General features: G+C 43.4%; 1 protein-coding gene across 1 annotated transcript in view; it reads left to right on the forward strand.

The window, feature by feature from the left end:
• The window catches only part of PKHD1 (PKHD1 ciliary IPT domain containing fibrocystin/polyductin), a 269,688-nt gene that overhangs the window by 60,313 nt on the left and 193,698 nt on the right, over window positions 1-15,677 (forward strand). The window contains exon 34 of the mRNA XM_072857760.1: window positions 1,548-1,698. Coding sequence (XP_072713861.1) covers window positions 1,548-1,698 — 151 coding nt within the window. The remainder of the gene's footprint in view (window positions 1-1,547; window positions 1,699-15,677) is intronic.

Here is a 15,677-nt window from a genome sequence, read left to right on the forward strand (position 1 = left end):
TATTGTACAGGACAAGAGCCGTTCTCAAAGTGTTGCTATCAAAAGCAAGTGTAGTTCCCTACGGCTGGCTTTTGATTATTGATACAGCAGAGGAAAAGGTTCATTTAAATATAGAAATAAAAATGCACTGTTAAAAGGTTCAGCTACTTGCAGAAGGCTTTTTTTTTTTTGTAGTTTCTAATGTGGCTGCTTCCTTTAACACTTTAACCCTGAAAAAGGGCAACAAAACAAATACCCCCTAAATGCACTGTCAGAGCAGCTCTTTGTTTGTACAGTGAGCTGCCACATCCAGCATGGTTTGAAAACTTCAGGTTCATCAAATCATCCTGATCATCATGCTCCAAAGAAAGCTCTGAGTATTGGCTTTCCAATTAGGTCGATTTTGGTAGAACTTATGCGCCTAACTTTGGCACTTCAGAAAATCCTGTTAGATGGGGCTTTCAGGAGCCTGAAGACCTCTGAAAATCCTGGTACGACCTATCTGATCCTCTATTTTCTGCACTCTGTCCTTTCTTAGCTATTCAGAAAAGTGGTGTAATTTCTGAGCTACGTTGCTGTTGCTATAACTTATCACCTTTCTGCTCTCCTTCCTAAAGTTGCAGGTATGTATTTGATGGTGGGGTAGGGAGAGGAGGAAGAAAAAGCAATGGCTGGGGAAGGAATGAAAAGTGACATTGGATTGTCCTGGCCTGATCCAAAGCCTGTAGAAGTAAATTGGGAAGTTTTCCCCTCATTTTGAGGGATGTTGGATCCTATAGCTCCCCATAATGAAATGTTACCAAAGTCAGCAGCTGTCGGCAGCAAGACCAAGGAAGAAAATGTTTCTTCCCCACCACCTTTTCTATTACTTCTTCCCCCTATACAAGGGGAGGCTTTAGAGCAAATGTCTGTTAGTATAACTGGCACATATATCGAATCTGCTTAGTCTGGGCTGTTAAGTAAGTTTAATTAATTTACTAAGTTAATGTTCCAATGCTAGCAACAAAGCATCATTGCAATCAGCTGGGTAGCAGGAATTGGAACCCCTAAATGAGCTCATTTTTTCACAGTTGGAATTAGGGACCAGTTAGCCAGTTGTGTGGTTTTTCCAATTTCTCCACTTGCCCTAGGGGAGTTGCAAGTTATTCATTCCCTATTGCTAAGTGTGAGTAAGATAGGGAGGGGGGAGACATGAACAAACCCTACTCCATGTAGGAGTCCATCTTTGATCCTAACACTGCTGATTCCCTAGCTGTTGTCTGCACTTATCTTCCTGCCTTGGTCCTAGAATAGCATTTGCTACTATTTGTAATAGTTTGGGGAAACAGAAAGGCATCACTGAGAGATTTTTACTGCATGTATTTTCATCCTGAGTGTGTGCAGATAAAGGGGGGAAAAACAAATAAACAATAAAAGAATGGAAACAAAATTACAGAAATTTGCAAAGTTTGACAAATGGTGGCCAGGAGTTGCCACAAGCTAATGGCTTGCAATGATTAATAAGAGTAAAAATAATTGCATTTCATTAAGATTGATGACACCCCATTTAACCTCCCTTCTCGTTTCAGCCCTAAAGTGGAAAGAGATGAAGTTCTCATCTATAATAGCTCCTGTAACATTACCATGGAAACTGAGGCAGAGATGGAGTGTGAGGGAGCTAATCAGCCAATTACCGCCAAGATTACTGAGATATGGAAAAACTGGGGCCAGAACACTCAGGTATAATCAAATCTTTTTTACAGACTGATTCAAACAGCTTAAAATTAAATTTGTAATATTGTGTACATTTAAAGGAGGCAAAAAAAAAAAACAATTTAGGCTGAGCAGCAGCAATATATAATATTAAATGCTTTCCAACTTTGAATAGCACTTCTAATGCAGTGCAGCCAAATTAATGGCTAACTATGGTTAATCATGTATTTTATGAGACATAAATGAGCTTTACCTTATTTTCTGGGCAATGTATATCTTTTGCAACCCTCTTTCATATAAATTCAAAGTCTGTTCTAAAAGTGTTATTTTCTGTTACTTGAGCAGAAATCTTAGCCATGAGATACAGAGTTTCAGTTCTCTGGCAGAGACTTAGCATTCAGCATCTCTGCAGCTCTGGTTGTATTTGGTTTTTGGTCCTCTTCAGTATCTGAAGTAAAAGGGACAGTCTTCCCAGTGCTATGTGTGGGGTATAGCAAGAAGACAGACATCTGCAAAGTGTTCATTACAAAAAACTATGACTCTGAACTAACATCATTGTAAGGCTCTATATCTAAAAATGTTCATTGCAAACCTAAAAGGTCCTTTTAGAGTCCTCAGGGTGTTGCAGAGTTTTTGGGGATGTTGAGCTGAAGTACTGGGTTGTGCCACCTGTGAGAAGGAATTCAGAGGGGCTGGATATTTGGCGAACATCAAATATCGCTTTGTCACCATCCCTTTCCTAACTGAGCAGCTCCTGAGAAGTGGTGGTGACCTACCACATATAGGACAGTGCAGGTAGGAAGCATTACACACCTGACTTATCAGGACAAAGGCTGTTTTTTATTTAAACCAAATTATCGTGCAGTCTTCTTAGCATGGTTGAGACCTAGGCAATTGAAATTTGTTTGCTCAGGACTGGTATTAAAGCTACCATAGTAATTTTTAACTCTGCTATCAGCAATGGAATTTCTACCACCCCAGAAGTAGCTAGAGTGTCCTGGCAGAGTACTTTTGGTGTGTTTCTAGCATCAAATTCTAGATCTTTTAATAAGCCAAGAGTCTCTGAATATTTGCCCTGCAAATCTACTTTACATGTATGTTACTATTGCAGCTGAGTACCCTAAATTACAATTGCTTTCCTTCGTTCTGTTGTTTTAAGTCTGTTCTTGGTCTGTGAAGGAATGCCACATATAGCTTTTTGCCTATTAGTGTTTGTTTGCTAGCCAGCCTTGCTAGTTATGCTACCAGAAACATGTCCAGCTAAGGAGAAAACCAAACCAAAAAAAAAATTGCTAGTTGGCAACTGCAGGAGGCCAGCAAAGGGAAGTGCTCAGGCAAGTATCGGATCAAATGGTAACTACTTCTTTTATTCATATTTTCCTTCCTGAATGTGATAAGGGAATCCCTACAGCCCTAAAGCCTAGGCTGCAGCATAGAGGAGCTATTACCTACTGTTGGCTGTGATCTGAACAGCTCAGCTGTGTCACGGGTCCTATAGTCTCAGTAATGAGATGATGACAGGTAGTCTTTTAACTCAGGTGGGAGCAAGAATAGGAAGAAGTAGTGAGGTTTGTCCCCGCTATATTTTTTCTGCTCAGAGTGGGGAAAATGGAGGAAGTCCTAAGTGTCCTGAATGAACAAATTCATTCAGGGAGAGCAGGATGAAACCAGCAGCACTTTTAGATCTGGGATTTGCTGCTGCTTAATGAACCCAGAGGGCATTTGGAATCATTTTATCCCTCTTCCCAAAACTGGCCTGGGTGAGCAGAGGTGGATGGGTGGGGAGTTCAGATAAATGGTTTCAATTTTGGTCCCTTTCTAGCTGACAGCATCCCGTTAAGATTTACGACCTGGTGCAGCGTATGCATGCTTCACTGTAGAGGTTTAAATCATGTCATGTGAACTGGCCTTACCTTTCCAGTGGAAATAATGGTCCCCAGGTTCAGCACCAAGCACTGAAATGCATTAATAGCACCACGTGCCTTAGGATAATGGTGCTATTAGCAGGCAGCACAACTCTGTGTACAAGTAATGGGACTCCATCTCTTTATAATAACATCTGGCACTTCTATTGCACTCTCATGCAAGGATCTCAAAGCACTTCATAAAAAGTGGGCCTGATCCATAGCTGTTCTCAGCATAGCTACACTACTCAGCGTTTTGTTTTCTGCTTACTCTTCTGCCAGCTGTGATGCCCAGGCAGGCTGATAACTCAGCAGTGTCTTAGCACGGTTGGGCTTTGTGGGAGCGTTAGGGCAGAGGTGATTAGATGACGATGGAGCAGGATTAGCTCCAGGATGGCACTGGAAGTAAAAAGAGGCATTTCAGAAAGGCTGACAGGGGCTTGTATTATCAAGAGCACGGAGAGGGCGTTGGCAAGAAGAGAGAACAACCTTGGTTCACAACAGAAAATTAAAAAACCCTCAAAAGGTTGGTTCTAGGAACTTGAGTCTAAGGGATACAAGCTTTAGGATGGGGTAATTTTTTCTTCAGTCTTTATAGAACACCTAATAAGACCTGACTATAATTCTTAAAATAATAAGGAAGAGATTAATGTGATTAGTTAGGATTTGGTAGGTTGGAAACGAGACAAACACAGACTGTGAATGTGACATGGTTTTGCAGCAATCTCCTGGTGGGACAACACCAGGCAGAAGGCTCCAGAGGTGCCTGGGAAGGAGTGTGGTGTGTGTACGAGAGAGGCTGGGTGACATGATACCCCCAGTAGCAGGAAACTGAACTCCGGTGACATGGTGATCTCTTCCAGGCCTGTGTTTCTCTGATGCTTTTAGCAGCTCTGTTACCAATAGCTCACAGACATGACCTGGCGACATTGAAGAGGAATCCATGCATCAGGATTCTGGTGTACAGTGAGCGGCAGAGACATGTATATCAGCTTGATCTGCCTTCTTTGACCAGCGGGAGCCTTGCACTGGAAATAGTCCATTTTTCTCTTGCCTGACTCTGCAGAACAGTATCCAGACAGTGAATTCACCCTGGATCTGTGTGTCAACTTTACTAAAAATTGCATTAAATGGCTACTGTAACTCATCCAGGAATCAGACCTTAGCCATGCTTGTTGGGTTTTGAATAACAACATGTTGTCAGACCCATTATTCCATTTCTCTGGTCACATCCAAAGTATGTTATATGCATTTCCATGGTGTTCCCTCGCTGTCTGTTTGAATTGCAAGTGCATATGTATGCCAAGGACACCAAAATTATCTGAAGAGATTAGCAAACACCACAAATATTCTTTCTCAGTGAGTTAATGAGGTGGTTGTCCTTTGAACTTCTTTTATTATCTTAGATGTACTGAAACTCCAAGTACTACAGGACTGTTGTACCTAGATACAAACTCTTCATAGGTGCATTTTTTTCCCATTTCTTTCATTCCCTTTTCACACGATAAATACATATAAAGATCTATTTTAATGAAAATTAAGAGCTTAATTCTAGATACCTTAATTTTTGGATGTTCTGCATGAGATGGCTAAGGTTAATTCTGCAGGGAAGAGAGCTCTTTCACCTCTGATTTAAACATAACTTTGCTTGAAAATTGGGCTGTAGCTATCATAAAAAATTAGAAGGTTATTTTTTGAAAATGCTGGCTGTCCTATTCATGTTGTGCATACTACTCCCTTGAGTCAGGCACTTGAATCTGCTGTCTAGGTTCAATCCCTTTGAAAACTTTTGGGCAGAATTGTCAGGAAAACAGCTGTATTTTCTGGTAGGTGATGCAATATCCATCACTTAAGTTTTGTCCCTTCAAATCTGGTCTCCGAGCTGTTGCTTGCATGGTTATAGTCTGAGCTGGGCTCAGCTCTGAATCTAGAGAACCCCCAAAATTTCAGGGAGTTTCAAGTTGCTGGCTGAAGATCTGTGAGTTGCATGGCAGACTTCATGAAATTTGAGTTCACCAACTTGGACTTTTCCTGGAGTCTGGTCTGTGCCCCACCATCCCCAAGAGAATAGCTTTTATGGATTTATTTAGAAACTGATTTAGGCCCTTGCATCACTTTATGTTTGAAGTATTTGCCCCCGTATGACTTAATTAAATCATGCAAAGTAAGCAGCATCCTCTGCCCCACTGTTGCATTCGGCATCATTAGTGTTTGTAACTTGCTCCATTATTATCCAAGGAAGAGTTGCAGAATTATTTTTATATCACTATATAATGCAATTTAGCCTACCGAAAGGAGAGGGGAAAAAAAAAAGGAAAAAAAATCCAGCACTGATTGTATATCCCACAGGACTTAATTAGTTCACAGTTTCACGATACACTGGATAATGGGAAGGGAAGATATGTATTAAATAATAAAAGGGAAAAGAAAAGTTCTAATGCTCACTCAGTACCTGTCCACTTCCACCTTGGCTGCATAATGAGATGTCAGCTACCGTGACACTGATGAGACATGCAAAACACACTGATAACACACGTAAAGGATGCTCATGGGAAGGTTTGACCAGGCTCGGATGTCTCCGAACCCATTATGCTTAGTGAGCCTTCAGATTATTATTCCGGATCACTGGACCAGACCTAATCATCATGCAAGCACGCTGTCTGAGCAGTGTTTCCCTGTTCCAACTCCCCCTCCTCCTCTGGCCCAGATGGGTGATATTATGTTTGTCAGAGGGCAGATGCCACGTATATTAAGTCAGCATAGGGAAGCTGAACTGGTATACTAGTGAATTCTCTATAACCCAACCCTCGAGGGGTCTCTATTAAGAAATAGAAGGCTAATAAAAAATAACTTGCTAGATAAAAATGCTATACTGGATTATGGCTCTGCCTGGGTATGCTGTGCTGCCTTTAGTTTGTTTTTAAATAGGGCATTAAGGGAAGGTCTTGAGATTTAAGAAGTAGCTTAGAGTATTGAGGATCTGTGAATACTTAGCTTGGTGACTGATACTGGGTTAACTGCTTTGTTCACTTCCCAGCAAAAAAAAAAAAGAAAGGAAAAAACCCCACAAAGGCTGTGTCTGAGATATGCACAGTCACCTAAGAGACCCTTGCTGTTCAGCTTCCACTTAATGTAATCAGGACTAGCTCTCCAAATCCCTTGGATTCCTCTGCAGATCTTAGAATCACTCCTTTCCTTCTTTTTTTGCCCTTATTTTCCCCATCTACCATCTCTCTGGATGCCACAGTATTTGGAGGTGGGGAAGGAGATGAGATAATTTTGCCCGTTGGAGATAATTGGTACTTTATATAGGTGGCAAATCCCAGACAGCTTTCTAGGGAGCATAAAAGGCTCTCTGGAAGCACAGAGCACTCTGGACATAAAGGGCTGTTACTTTATTTTTCACAGCGGGACTGTTGTCGAATCTCTTGGCCATGTCGTCTGTCTGTGAGGGTTACAAGTGATGGGAGGTGACTTTTCCTTGCTGGGCCAGCAGGCTCTTTGTGCTCTGCGTGGTAGATGCCTGATGCTCTTTCACTCTTGTTTTAGTGCCATCCTCACGTTGCATGGATGTTTGATCAGTACATTTTTGAGGGTGAAGTGCTCATAGTTGGTTGCCCCTGCTTGTAGATATAAGTGGTCTTCCAGTTTATGGTCATATATTTTTATAAGTACCTTCTGTTTAAAAAAAAAATTAAAAAAACCCCACAGTAAGTTCAGTAAAGCACCAGTGCCTAAGGCTGAAGGTGAGGTATTATCTTTCAAGCTTTTTTCCCTTTGTCTTCTGAGATCGGTACAGTCCTGGCATACTCTCATTCCTACGCTCTGTGCCTTTGGTGTCCTTTGGCACCTCCACCTGCCCTCCTCCTCATATACTGTCCTTTTTTTCCTGGAGCAGCAAAAGGTGCCAGAAGGGGCAAACAATCCTCTCTTTGCCTTCTCCAGTGCTCCCCTTTCCTGTAATGCCTGTGAGGAAAACCGCTACATCGATCTGAGCCTGGTTAAGCAGGGTACGGATGAAACGTGCTGCCTGTGATGATGGACGCAACCTGGTCTGAGCGGGAGCTGGCGAATGAGCCCTAGCTCCATGTGCTAGTAAAGATGGGGCCATCAGGTTTGTGCTTCCTCCTCCCCCTTGGTGCGAGGGAAGCAGTGCTGCCTGCCCTCTGTCGCCGAATTGTGGAGATGGATGCTAACGGGTGTTTCAGAGCAGTGTTTCCTCCTCACCCTCCTTACCTTCCTGCAGAAAAGTTTACAGGAGAAGCAACAGAGCAGATTCTAGCTTGATATGTAGTTTGTTTGTAGCTCTCCTCTTCTCAACTTGAGGGATAATTATAATAAAATATGATATTTCATTCCTGTTATCCTTTTAGATACTGTAAAACCCTAGATCCTTTTATTTGGCCATAGTGATCACATCTCGCAGAGGCTGGGGAATAGTTTCCTTTGACTACAGCTTATTAGGGAGCATCCTGATAGCACCTGAGATTATAGTGTCTTGGGCTTTGAGAAGGGCTCCTGGGTGCTTTGGCAGTGCAAATAGCTAAAAATAACCATATTACACAGGACAGGTTGTCAGGAGTAGGACTAGATGAAATTAGTCTAAAATATTGTGTGTGTATTTTTCATAAATATGCACTTCTAACAGCCCAGCGAGCCCGCCCAGCGAGCCCACTCTGGCATCTCCATGTTCCCTATTTCTTAACCCGCTAGCTTGGTCACAGTGTTATTTTCAGAAGGGGGTGGGGAACACAACAAAACCAACCAAGATTTGCAAGCCTCACAGAAAGGAAGTGGAGGAGTCCGTAACAATCTAATAAAAATAAAAGCACAAAGCCAGTCTTGGTGTGCGGATGCTATCAGAGCAGAGAGAGGTACCATCTGCAAGGTTGTTAAGATGTAGAGAACCAAGATGGCCTCCACAGTAACCACAGGCAATGTGAAGAGATAAATGGTTGACCCGAGCCCGTGTCAGGCTAGGATTGATGCCACTATCAGCCCTAGTGCCTTTGCAATGATTTTTTAAAAAATCTCTGATAGAGTGTGTTATCTAGTTACTGGCATGAGGGCAATGGCCTGGAGGCAGCGAGGAGGGGGGGGGGAGGAAGAAGGAGAGGAGGAGAGAGAGAAAGAAAAAAAGGTCATTCCAGGAGGACAATCTCTGTTGGACTAAATGAGAAAATAAGGGCCTTGCTCTGAAAGGGGGAGGTAAATAAATAAATAATAAAAAAAAGTGGCTGCTAGGTGTGTGAGAAAAGGATAAGCAAAATTGCTTCTCTTTCTTTCTCTGTGTTTTTTTTTTCTTTCTTTCTTTTTTTTTTTTTTTTTAATGGGATCGGCCTTGGGCTGCAATGGGAAATTTAGGAGGTGTGCTTGTGGTGTGTGGTTTATTTTTCCTTTTCTTTCAAATTTTTGCTTTCTGATTTGAGGTTTAACTCTTTTCTCTCCTGTTGTCAGATCAAAACTGAAGGACTGAACTGTAGCTTTCTTTTTTTTCCCCACTTTGAACAGCCTCTCTTGGTTGTGTGGGGTTTTTTTTGGTTTTTTTTTTTGTTCAATCCCACCATCTTTCTAGTGTCTCTGAGGAGATTGCTTCCTAAATTGTATGTGCGCTTTCAGGGATCTCTCTTTTCCCCATCACTCATACTGCTGCACTAGGGGTGTGTTGTGAGGTACCCCCTGGATGGGATGCTGTTACACGCTGGATGGGATGCCGTTATCCCCAGGACGGGATGCTGTTACCCCCGGGATGGGACACCAGTCCCCTGTAACCCACAGCATATCAAAGCCTTTCCACTCACATTTAAACACACACATGTGAAATCAGAACTGAGCATGGCTCAGTTTAATGAGAACCATTTTCCTTTCCCCCCCTCCCTTTATTCCTGCTCCCCACCCTTAAAAGAAACACAGATTCAGAGTGAAAAGTGTAATTTCGGGGGCACTTCTCCAGGGAACAGAAAGCAAATCTTTCCCTTCCTGCACAAAGGGAAGGCTTGAATTAAGGTCAGGAGGGTGTGGGGAAGCCGTCCTGAGGGACTGCGGGCACATTTTCTCTCCACTTGCTCCCAGGCTCTTGCACAGAGTCTTGCTGCCATTTTCCTGTTTAATTATGACAGAAACTCTATTTGACTCCTTTGGTCTTTAGGCAGTTTTGGATGGGGAAGGATCATCTGCGTTTGAAAGCATGGATATGGTTCTCCGTCTGTGGGACTTGCTCTCGATTTAGGGGAAGGGACTGGGAGTGTCTGATGCCTGGGTCCGTGCTGGGGTGCATGGCCTTGGGCTCTGGGTGAAGTCGGAGGGAAACCTTCTCCATCTCCCCATCTTGAATTCAGTTGAGCTCCTTGGAGACACAGGTAGCCCAGACTTGTTCTTCTGTATTGGAGCATGGCTTAACGTATGTGAAAGTCTTGCCCCTCCTTAGGTGTGATGTAGGCTGAAGATGCTTTCAGACACTTGCATCGCTAACATAGGACTTTGTCACCATCCGACTTCGTGTCCTCTCCCCAGTCTCAAAGAGAGCAATACTGTGGACTTGATACTCCACACAGGAGTTTTCTGTGTAGCAAAGGCATTGGCTGACCTACAACCAATTCCCAAATGTTTCTGGGGCCTGGTTCGATACCCAGCAAGGGCTGAGCATGTGATCACTTTGTTTTGAAAGCTGGAAGATTTTACCAGCGTGGACTTGGCCAGAGTGGGACCATTGGAGGGGTCTTTGATGTGGTTGGGCCTTTGATGTGGTTGGATCATGGATGGAGATGCTGTCTTCATGCTGTTCAAACACCACCAAAAGCATGTGGCCAAGACTGAGAACTGGGTTTGACCATGGCATTGGAGACAGCTCCTGGTCTGAAGCACTGAAATGCCAGATCTGGAGGGAGAGAGTGTTTCCCTTTAGACTCAAACAATAATCAGAGCCATTTTACTTTATTTTTACGTTTTCTTGATGTGTCATTTTAGGACCTAAATCCACACTAAGGCCCTGATTGACATGTGAATGCCCACTTCTGAACAAATTTTAAACCTTCCCCTCAATGACCTTGTTCTCTCATCAACATCTAAATTGATTGGCTTTAATCTTCCGAAACACTGAGCCTATGCGTGTATTGGCGTGTGTCAGGTGCCATGGTGGCTCCATGTTGCTGCAAATCACTCCTAATTACTGTCGGTTTATTCACAGACATTTATGCAGGAGAAAAACTTGCTGCATGTATACAAAGCCACTGAGTTCTCAGGGATATTTACTCATTTGGATAAGCACTGGCAGGATATGGGCCAGTAACTCAGGTGGGCTGGTTATCATTAGCCATAGGTTGCAGGGGAGCAGGATCTCCTTCTCTTTCTGTCTCTACAATGTTTCTGCTAGGTTGTAGACTATACCTGAACCCAGTGTAACGCCTCTGTCATTTATGGCATTTGGTGGGAGGTGGGTGCCGGATTAACACCATTTCTATAGGGAAGTAGCTCTAAAGAGCTGAGTTTGGTACCCAGCCTGGCCTTGAGCTGTGAGTGCAGGATCAGGCTTCCCAACCAATCCACAAGAAGTGAGAAGAAGCCTTGGACAGAGTGTATGTGTGGGGTACACAGCTGGGTTTTGCTTTATTTAGAAAAAAAGTGGTAAATCCCAAGGATAACAAAAACCTGAAAAGTTTGGCATTGTAGTAAGCTACTGGTAGTGATGGAAAGATAATCATCTTGTATCATGATTTCTTCTGTGTACAGACTTTAGAGTAAGGAGTAGAGTAAAGCTAAGTAGTATTTGTTGTGTTGTTTTTTTTTTTAAAGTTCGTTTTTTTTCCAGTTTTGTTACTGTTGGTGCTATCGTGAAGTTTTTCGTAGACTAAACAGTGTGAACTAGGTGTACAGTTAGAGGACAAATGAATTGCTGTACTATTTCAGTTCAGAAAGTGTTTATTAAAAAAATTTTTTTAAAATAATTTCTGCAGCTGGAGGAAAAACCAGCATGTTCAAGCACTGTGCCACAATTAATCTACTAGAGCCTTCCTTCTGTCTTTAAGGAAAGGGTTAATTTTATGTGGTTGCCAGTAAAAACAAGCTGTTTTCATGATGAGTCTGTAATAGTCGGGTGATAGACTGACTTAACAACTGCTTGCTAAATGCTGGATACCTTTCCCTGATTGGCAGCTCCGTAAGTGGAAGCCCCTCATTTCCAATCTGTCCTTGTGAATAGCTGCAGAGCAAAGGACTTCATTAAGGGATCGTAAGGCTACCTCGTAAAAAACTAGCAAATAATTACGACAGCGATGGGAAGGAGCGGAGGGGACCAAGCACTCTATGGTCCCTGTGAAGAAAAGCAGACATCCCAGGGCAGGGAAGCATCAAGTGAAGTGGACGTTATAAACACTTTCCCGTGAACGCTGCACCTTCTCAATAAAGCGGCAGTTTAGCCCATCTATGGCTTTAACAAAATATTCCCAGTTAACTTCATGGGTGGTGCAGGGCTGGGAGCTGTTAGCTCATTTTCAGTTAAATTTCAAATGTCAGAGCTCATTAGTGGTGATTTTAGCCAAAGACAGTTTGTGAGGAGCTTGGTAAATTTGACTTCCTCAAATAAAATTGAGGAAAGAGATTGCCATTTTGCCTATTGATTTATTTTCCTGCTTTCACACATCTTCTTTGGGTCTGTGATTCTGGTCAAGGGTCAGGCTCAGCTTCATCCACTTAGGGATTACGGTTCTCCCTCTTTGACACACACTCTATTGCTCTTTCACTCTCTAATTCTCATTTATTTGCCTTTTTACCTCCTGCCTTAACCTGTGTTTGGTGAGTGGAAGATGCAGTTTTTGCTTTCATTGTTGAGCAGAGCTTTTCCCTGAGCTCACCAGCAGGCTCACGTAGGCATGCACAGCAAGGCAGCGTGGCTTTAGGTGTTCAGTCTGAACTCTGCAACACTAGGTAGAGACATATGAAACAATTCTGTATTAATTGTAGAGATGACTCAGCCAAGGTCTGTCTGCCTATGTTTTCCTGTTCCTGGGACTTATCTCCATGTTTCTTGAACCCCGCTATACCAAAAGAATTGGTGCAGAAGAAGTCGCTGAGCAGTCGATGTTGCTCTGCAGCACCTTTTTGGGAGCCCTACTGGGGTCAGCACAGGGATGAGGCAGGGGGTGGAGCCACTGGAAGTAAAAACGTGGCTTCAAAGCTAGGATGGCCCAAGCAACGCTGCAGAAATTGAGATATCCCATGCAGGAAGGACTGCAGTCTCTGGTCACCAGGATGGCCCTGAGCCAGTGTTCATTTTCAGCTCTGGGAGAAACAGTTGCTGGATTGCCAGGTACCTGAGCGACTTGAAGGCAGGTATTACGGGGTAACAATTTTGGGGAAGTTTCTCCAGGTGGTGATAGCTAGCAGTGGATAGGTCTTTTTGGGTTTGGACCGAGGCACTTCCATCTCCTATTTGTACATCCTCATTTGGGTATGTACCCTAGTACAGTGCCCATCTCCCCCTGAAATCAAATCTGCTTTTGGAAAATGCTACTAGGTACCCATCTGCATCCTTAAGCACTTGAATGCATTCAGATACTGGGGTAAGGATGTGCCAGCAAGGGTCCTTGGGAAAGGGACCCTGGATTTTATGTCCTGCCAAATGATTAACAGGCAGACAAATGTGTGTGTGGGAGGGCAGATAGTGAAAGCTGTGGAGTGTACATTATTTCAAGGGATCTGCATTCCCGACAGAGATGAGCTGTTACAGCCCTGCAAGACAGAGGGATGGTTTTGTAGCTCAAACAGCGGCAGTTTGTGCTTTTAACTCAAAGGCTATTCAGTTCAGAGGGCAGTGCGTTGGTCGAGAGGTTCTCTCTCACGCTAGCCTCTCATCTTGTTGTCTGATTAAAATGAAGTTTGGGTTAAAATCTCTTGAAATGACAAGAGTGGTTACTGGCCCATAATGAGCGTGATGCTGCTCTTCAGTGGAGGCGCAGTCGTTCATGGCATAGCGGTTCAGTACAAAGTGCACTAAATTAACTTCAGCTGCCTTCTGGCTTATGTTGCGGTGCTGTCTGCACCCCTGCTGAAATTGCCTATCGTGTGCCACTGTGAGCTCAAACTACTGAAAAAAAAAAAAAAAATTAAATAGAAGGAAGCACTGTTCCTTTGAGAATCAGTTCTAATTTTAGCTGTATAAAATAAATATATTAAAGTTTAGATATCTGCTGTAGACATGTCCTCATTTGGAAGGCGTCTTGCACCAGGAACGTTCTCCTATGTTTGTGCAGCTCCTTGCACATTGGGATCCGAAGGTTTATCTGGATTTATTGCAATTACATAGAAACCCTTGACTGCAGGGAAATAGCATGGGTGTTCCCAGTCTTCTAAATGCCACTTAATGCTCAGATTCCCATTAGGACTTGGCAAATTCAGCTCGAAGTGACAGTGCAAATGTAGCTTTTACTAAGGCGTGACATCTTCCTAGCCATCATAACCCACTGTTACCCTATTGCTTATGTGACCTTTTCTGCAAGAGTCCCATCTTCACCTTTTTACCTTTCTGGCAGATAAGTGTTTTTGATGATGACAATAAAGATACCGCAAAGCACTTTTATTCTTGGTTGCCCCATCTGGGCTGTGCGTTTGATCCGAATGGCCGGCGTTCCAGTCAGATTGCACTATCAGATGGAGCTGGCTCTATTTCCTGCATTATTCTTCCTGGCTGTACTACATTATGCAATTATGTTTGCATTTAAACCTGAGCACTTACCTGTAATGATGCTGTAGTTCAGTACATGATACATTACAGCGGTAGATAATGCATACAGATAGGCTAAGAAAGCATGTTGTTGATGTGCTAAAACTAAACAGGACATTGCATTTGAAAGTGGACTCTGAAAGCTCGCAGATTAGGCTGAGCCATTTAAAAAGCTTGCATTACTGAAATAACAGCCGCGCAGGGTGAAACCCTCTCCCTGCTGGGCAGGTACAGGATTGAAAGGGCAGTGCAGGCTTCCCCCAGTGCCGCCCTTCAGTCTCCATCGCGGAGGTCTGCCACGGGCACCGCTGGTTGCTGCCACCCACTTCTGCAGGAGTAGGATGGTCTCAGTGGCTACTGGCAGTGCCAAATCCTGCACTCCTATAGCACAACGTAAGTGCGGGGCAATGAGGCAGCTTAGAGAACAGACCGTGCCTCCGCTGCTGGCCAAGCCCCTTACACCTGTGTTACACCTGCTCTTATCCCTGCAATGCAGACGCAGCCTTAGGGAACAGATTCTGACCAGCTGGTTTGCATTACCGTGTTGTTATGAACACACATTACCATACTGTTTTAGCGAAGTTAACTGGGTTCTTTTAGGTGGTGCTCAGTAGATGGACAGCAGACCCTGGTTCCCAGTGTTGGGGGTGATGGTTATTATTAAAGCTTGCCAAGGTAGTTAATCTCTAACCTCCTTTGGGACTTCACTTCTGACAGATAAAGACTTCAGTAACTTCCCAACCTCTATGCGGGGTACTGCATTAGAGCAAGGGTGCAGATTTCAGGAGTAATAACTTTCAACACTGCTGGTCTGCATCAGATCCTAGCCTGGGAGGGAGAAAAGCTGTATAGCCTGAAGAAACTTCTTTGTGCCTGTTCAGGTCCTTGCTCTCACATGTGGAACTTACTTTAAAAACACATTTTAAACAGCTGAAAATCATCAGGTAAAATGTCTTGATGAAGCTGCTGCAGTGATTCAGCAGAAACCAAACCTGGTGCAGTCAGCCATGAATTTGCCTTGCAGGATAATGAAGCAATGCCCTCCTGCTACACGATGCATCAGAAAGCACATCAGTTTTTCCTTCAACAAAACAGGGATGGCAACCTATGGTTTTCCTAGCAGGTCACTCCTTCCATCGTGTTCTGTGAGTCTGTGGATGGAAGGAGCTATGGCTGGGTGAGCATCATCCTATTTGTTTGAGAGAGGATATATAGGTAATAAGACAAAAGTAGCACTTAAAAGCCTGTTACCTTTAGGTTGAGTGCTGCTTAAAATGTTCTCAGTGGTAATAGATGTTTCAGTGGAGCAATACTGTGATGATAATGAAGTATTGTTCAAGGTATGCCTGAACTTATTAATGAAATAGTGGGAAAAAAAAAAAGTT

Source organism: Ciconia boyciana, chromosome 3, assembly GCF_034638445.1.
Source record: "Ciconia boyciana chromosome 3, ASM3463844v1, whole genome shotgun sequence".
Lineage (NCBI taxonomy): Eukaryota > Metazoa > Chordata > Aves > Ciconiiformes > Ciconiidae > Ciconia > Ciconia boyciana.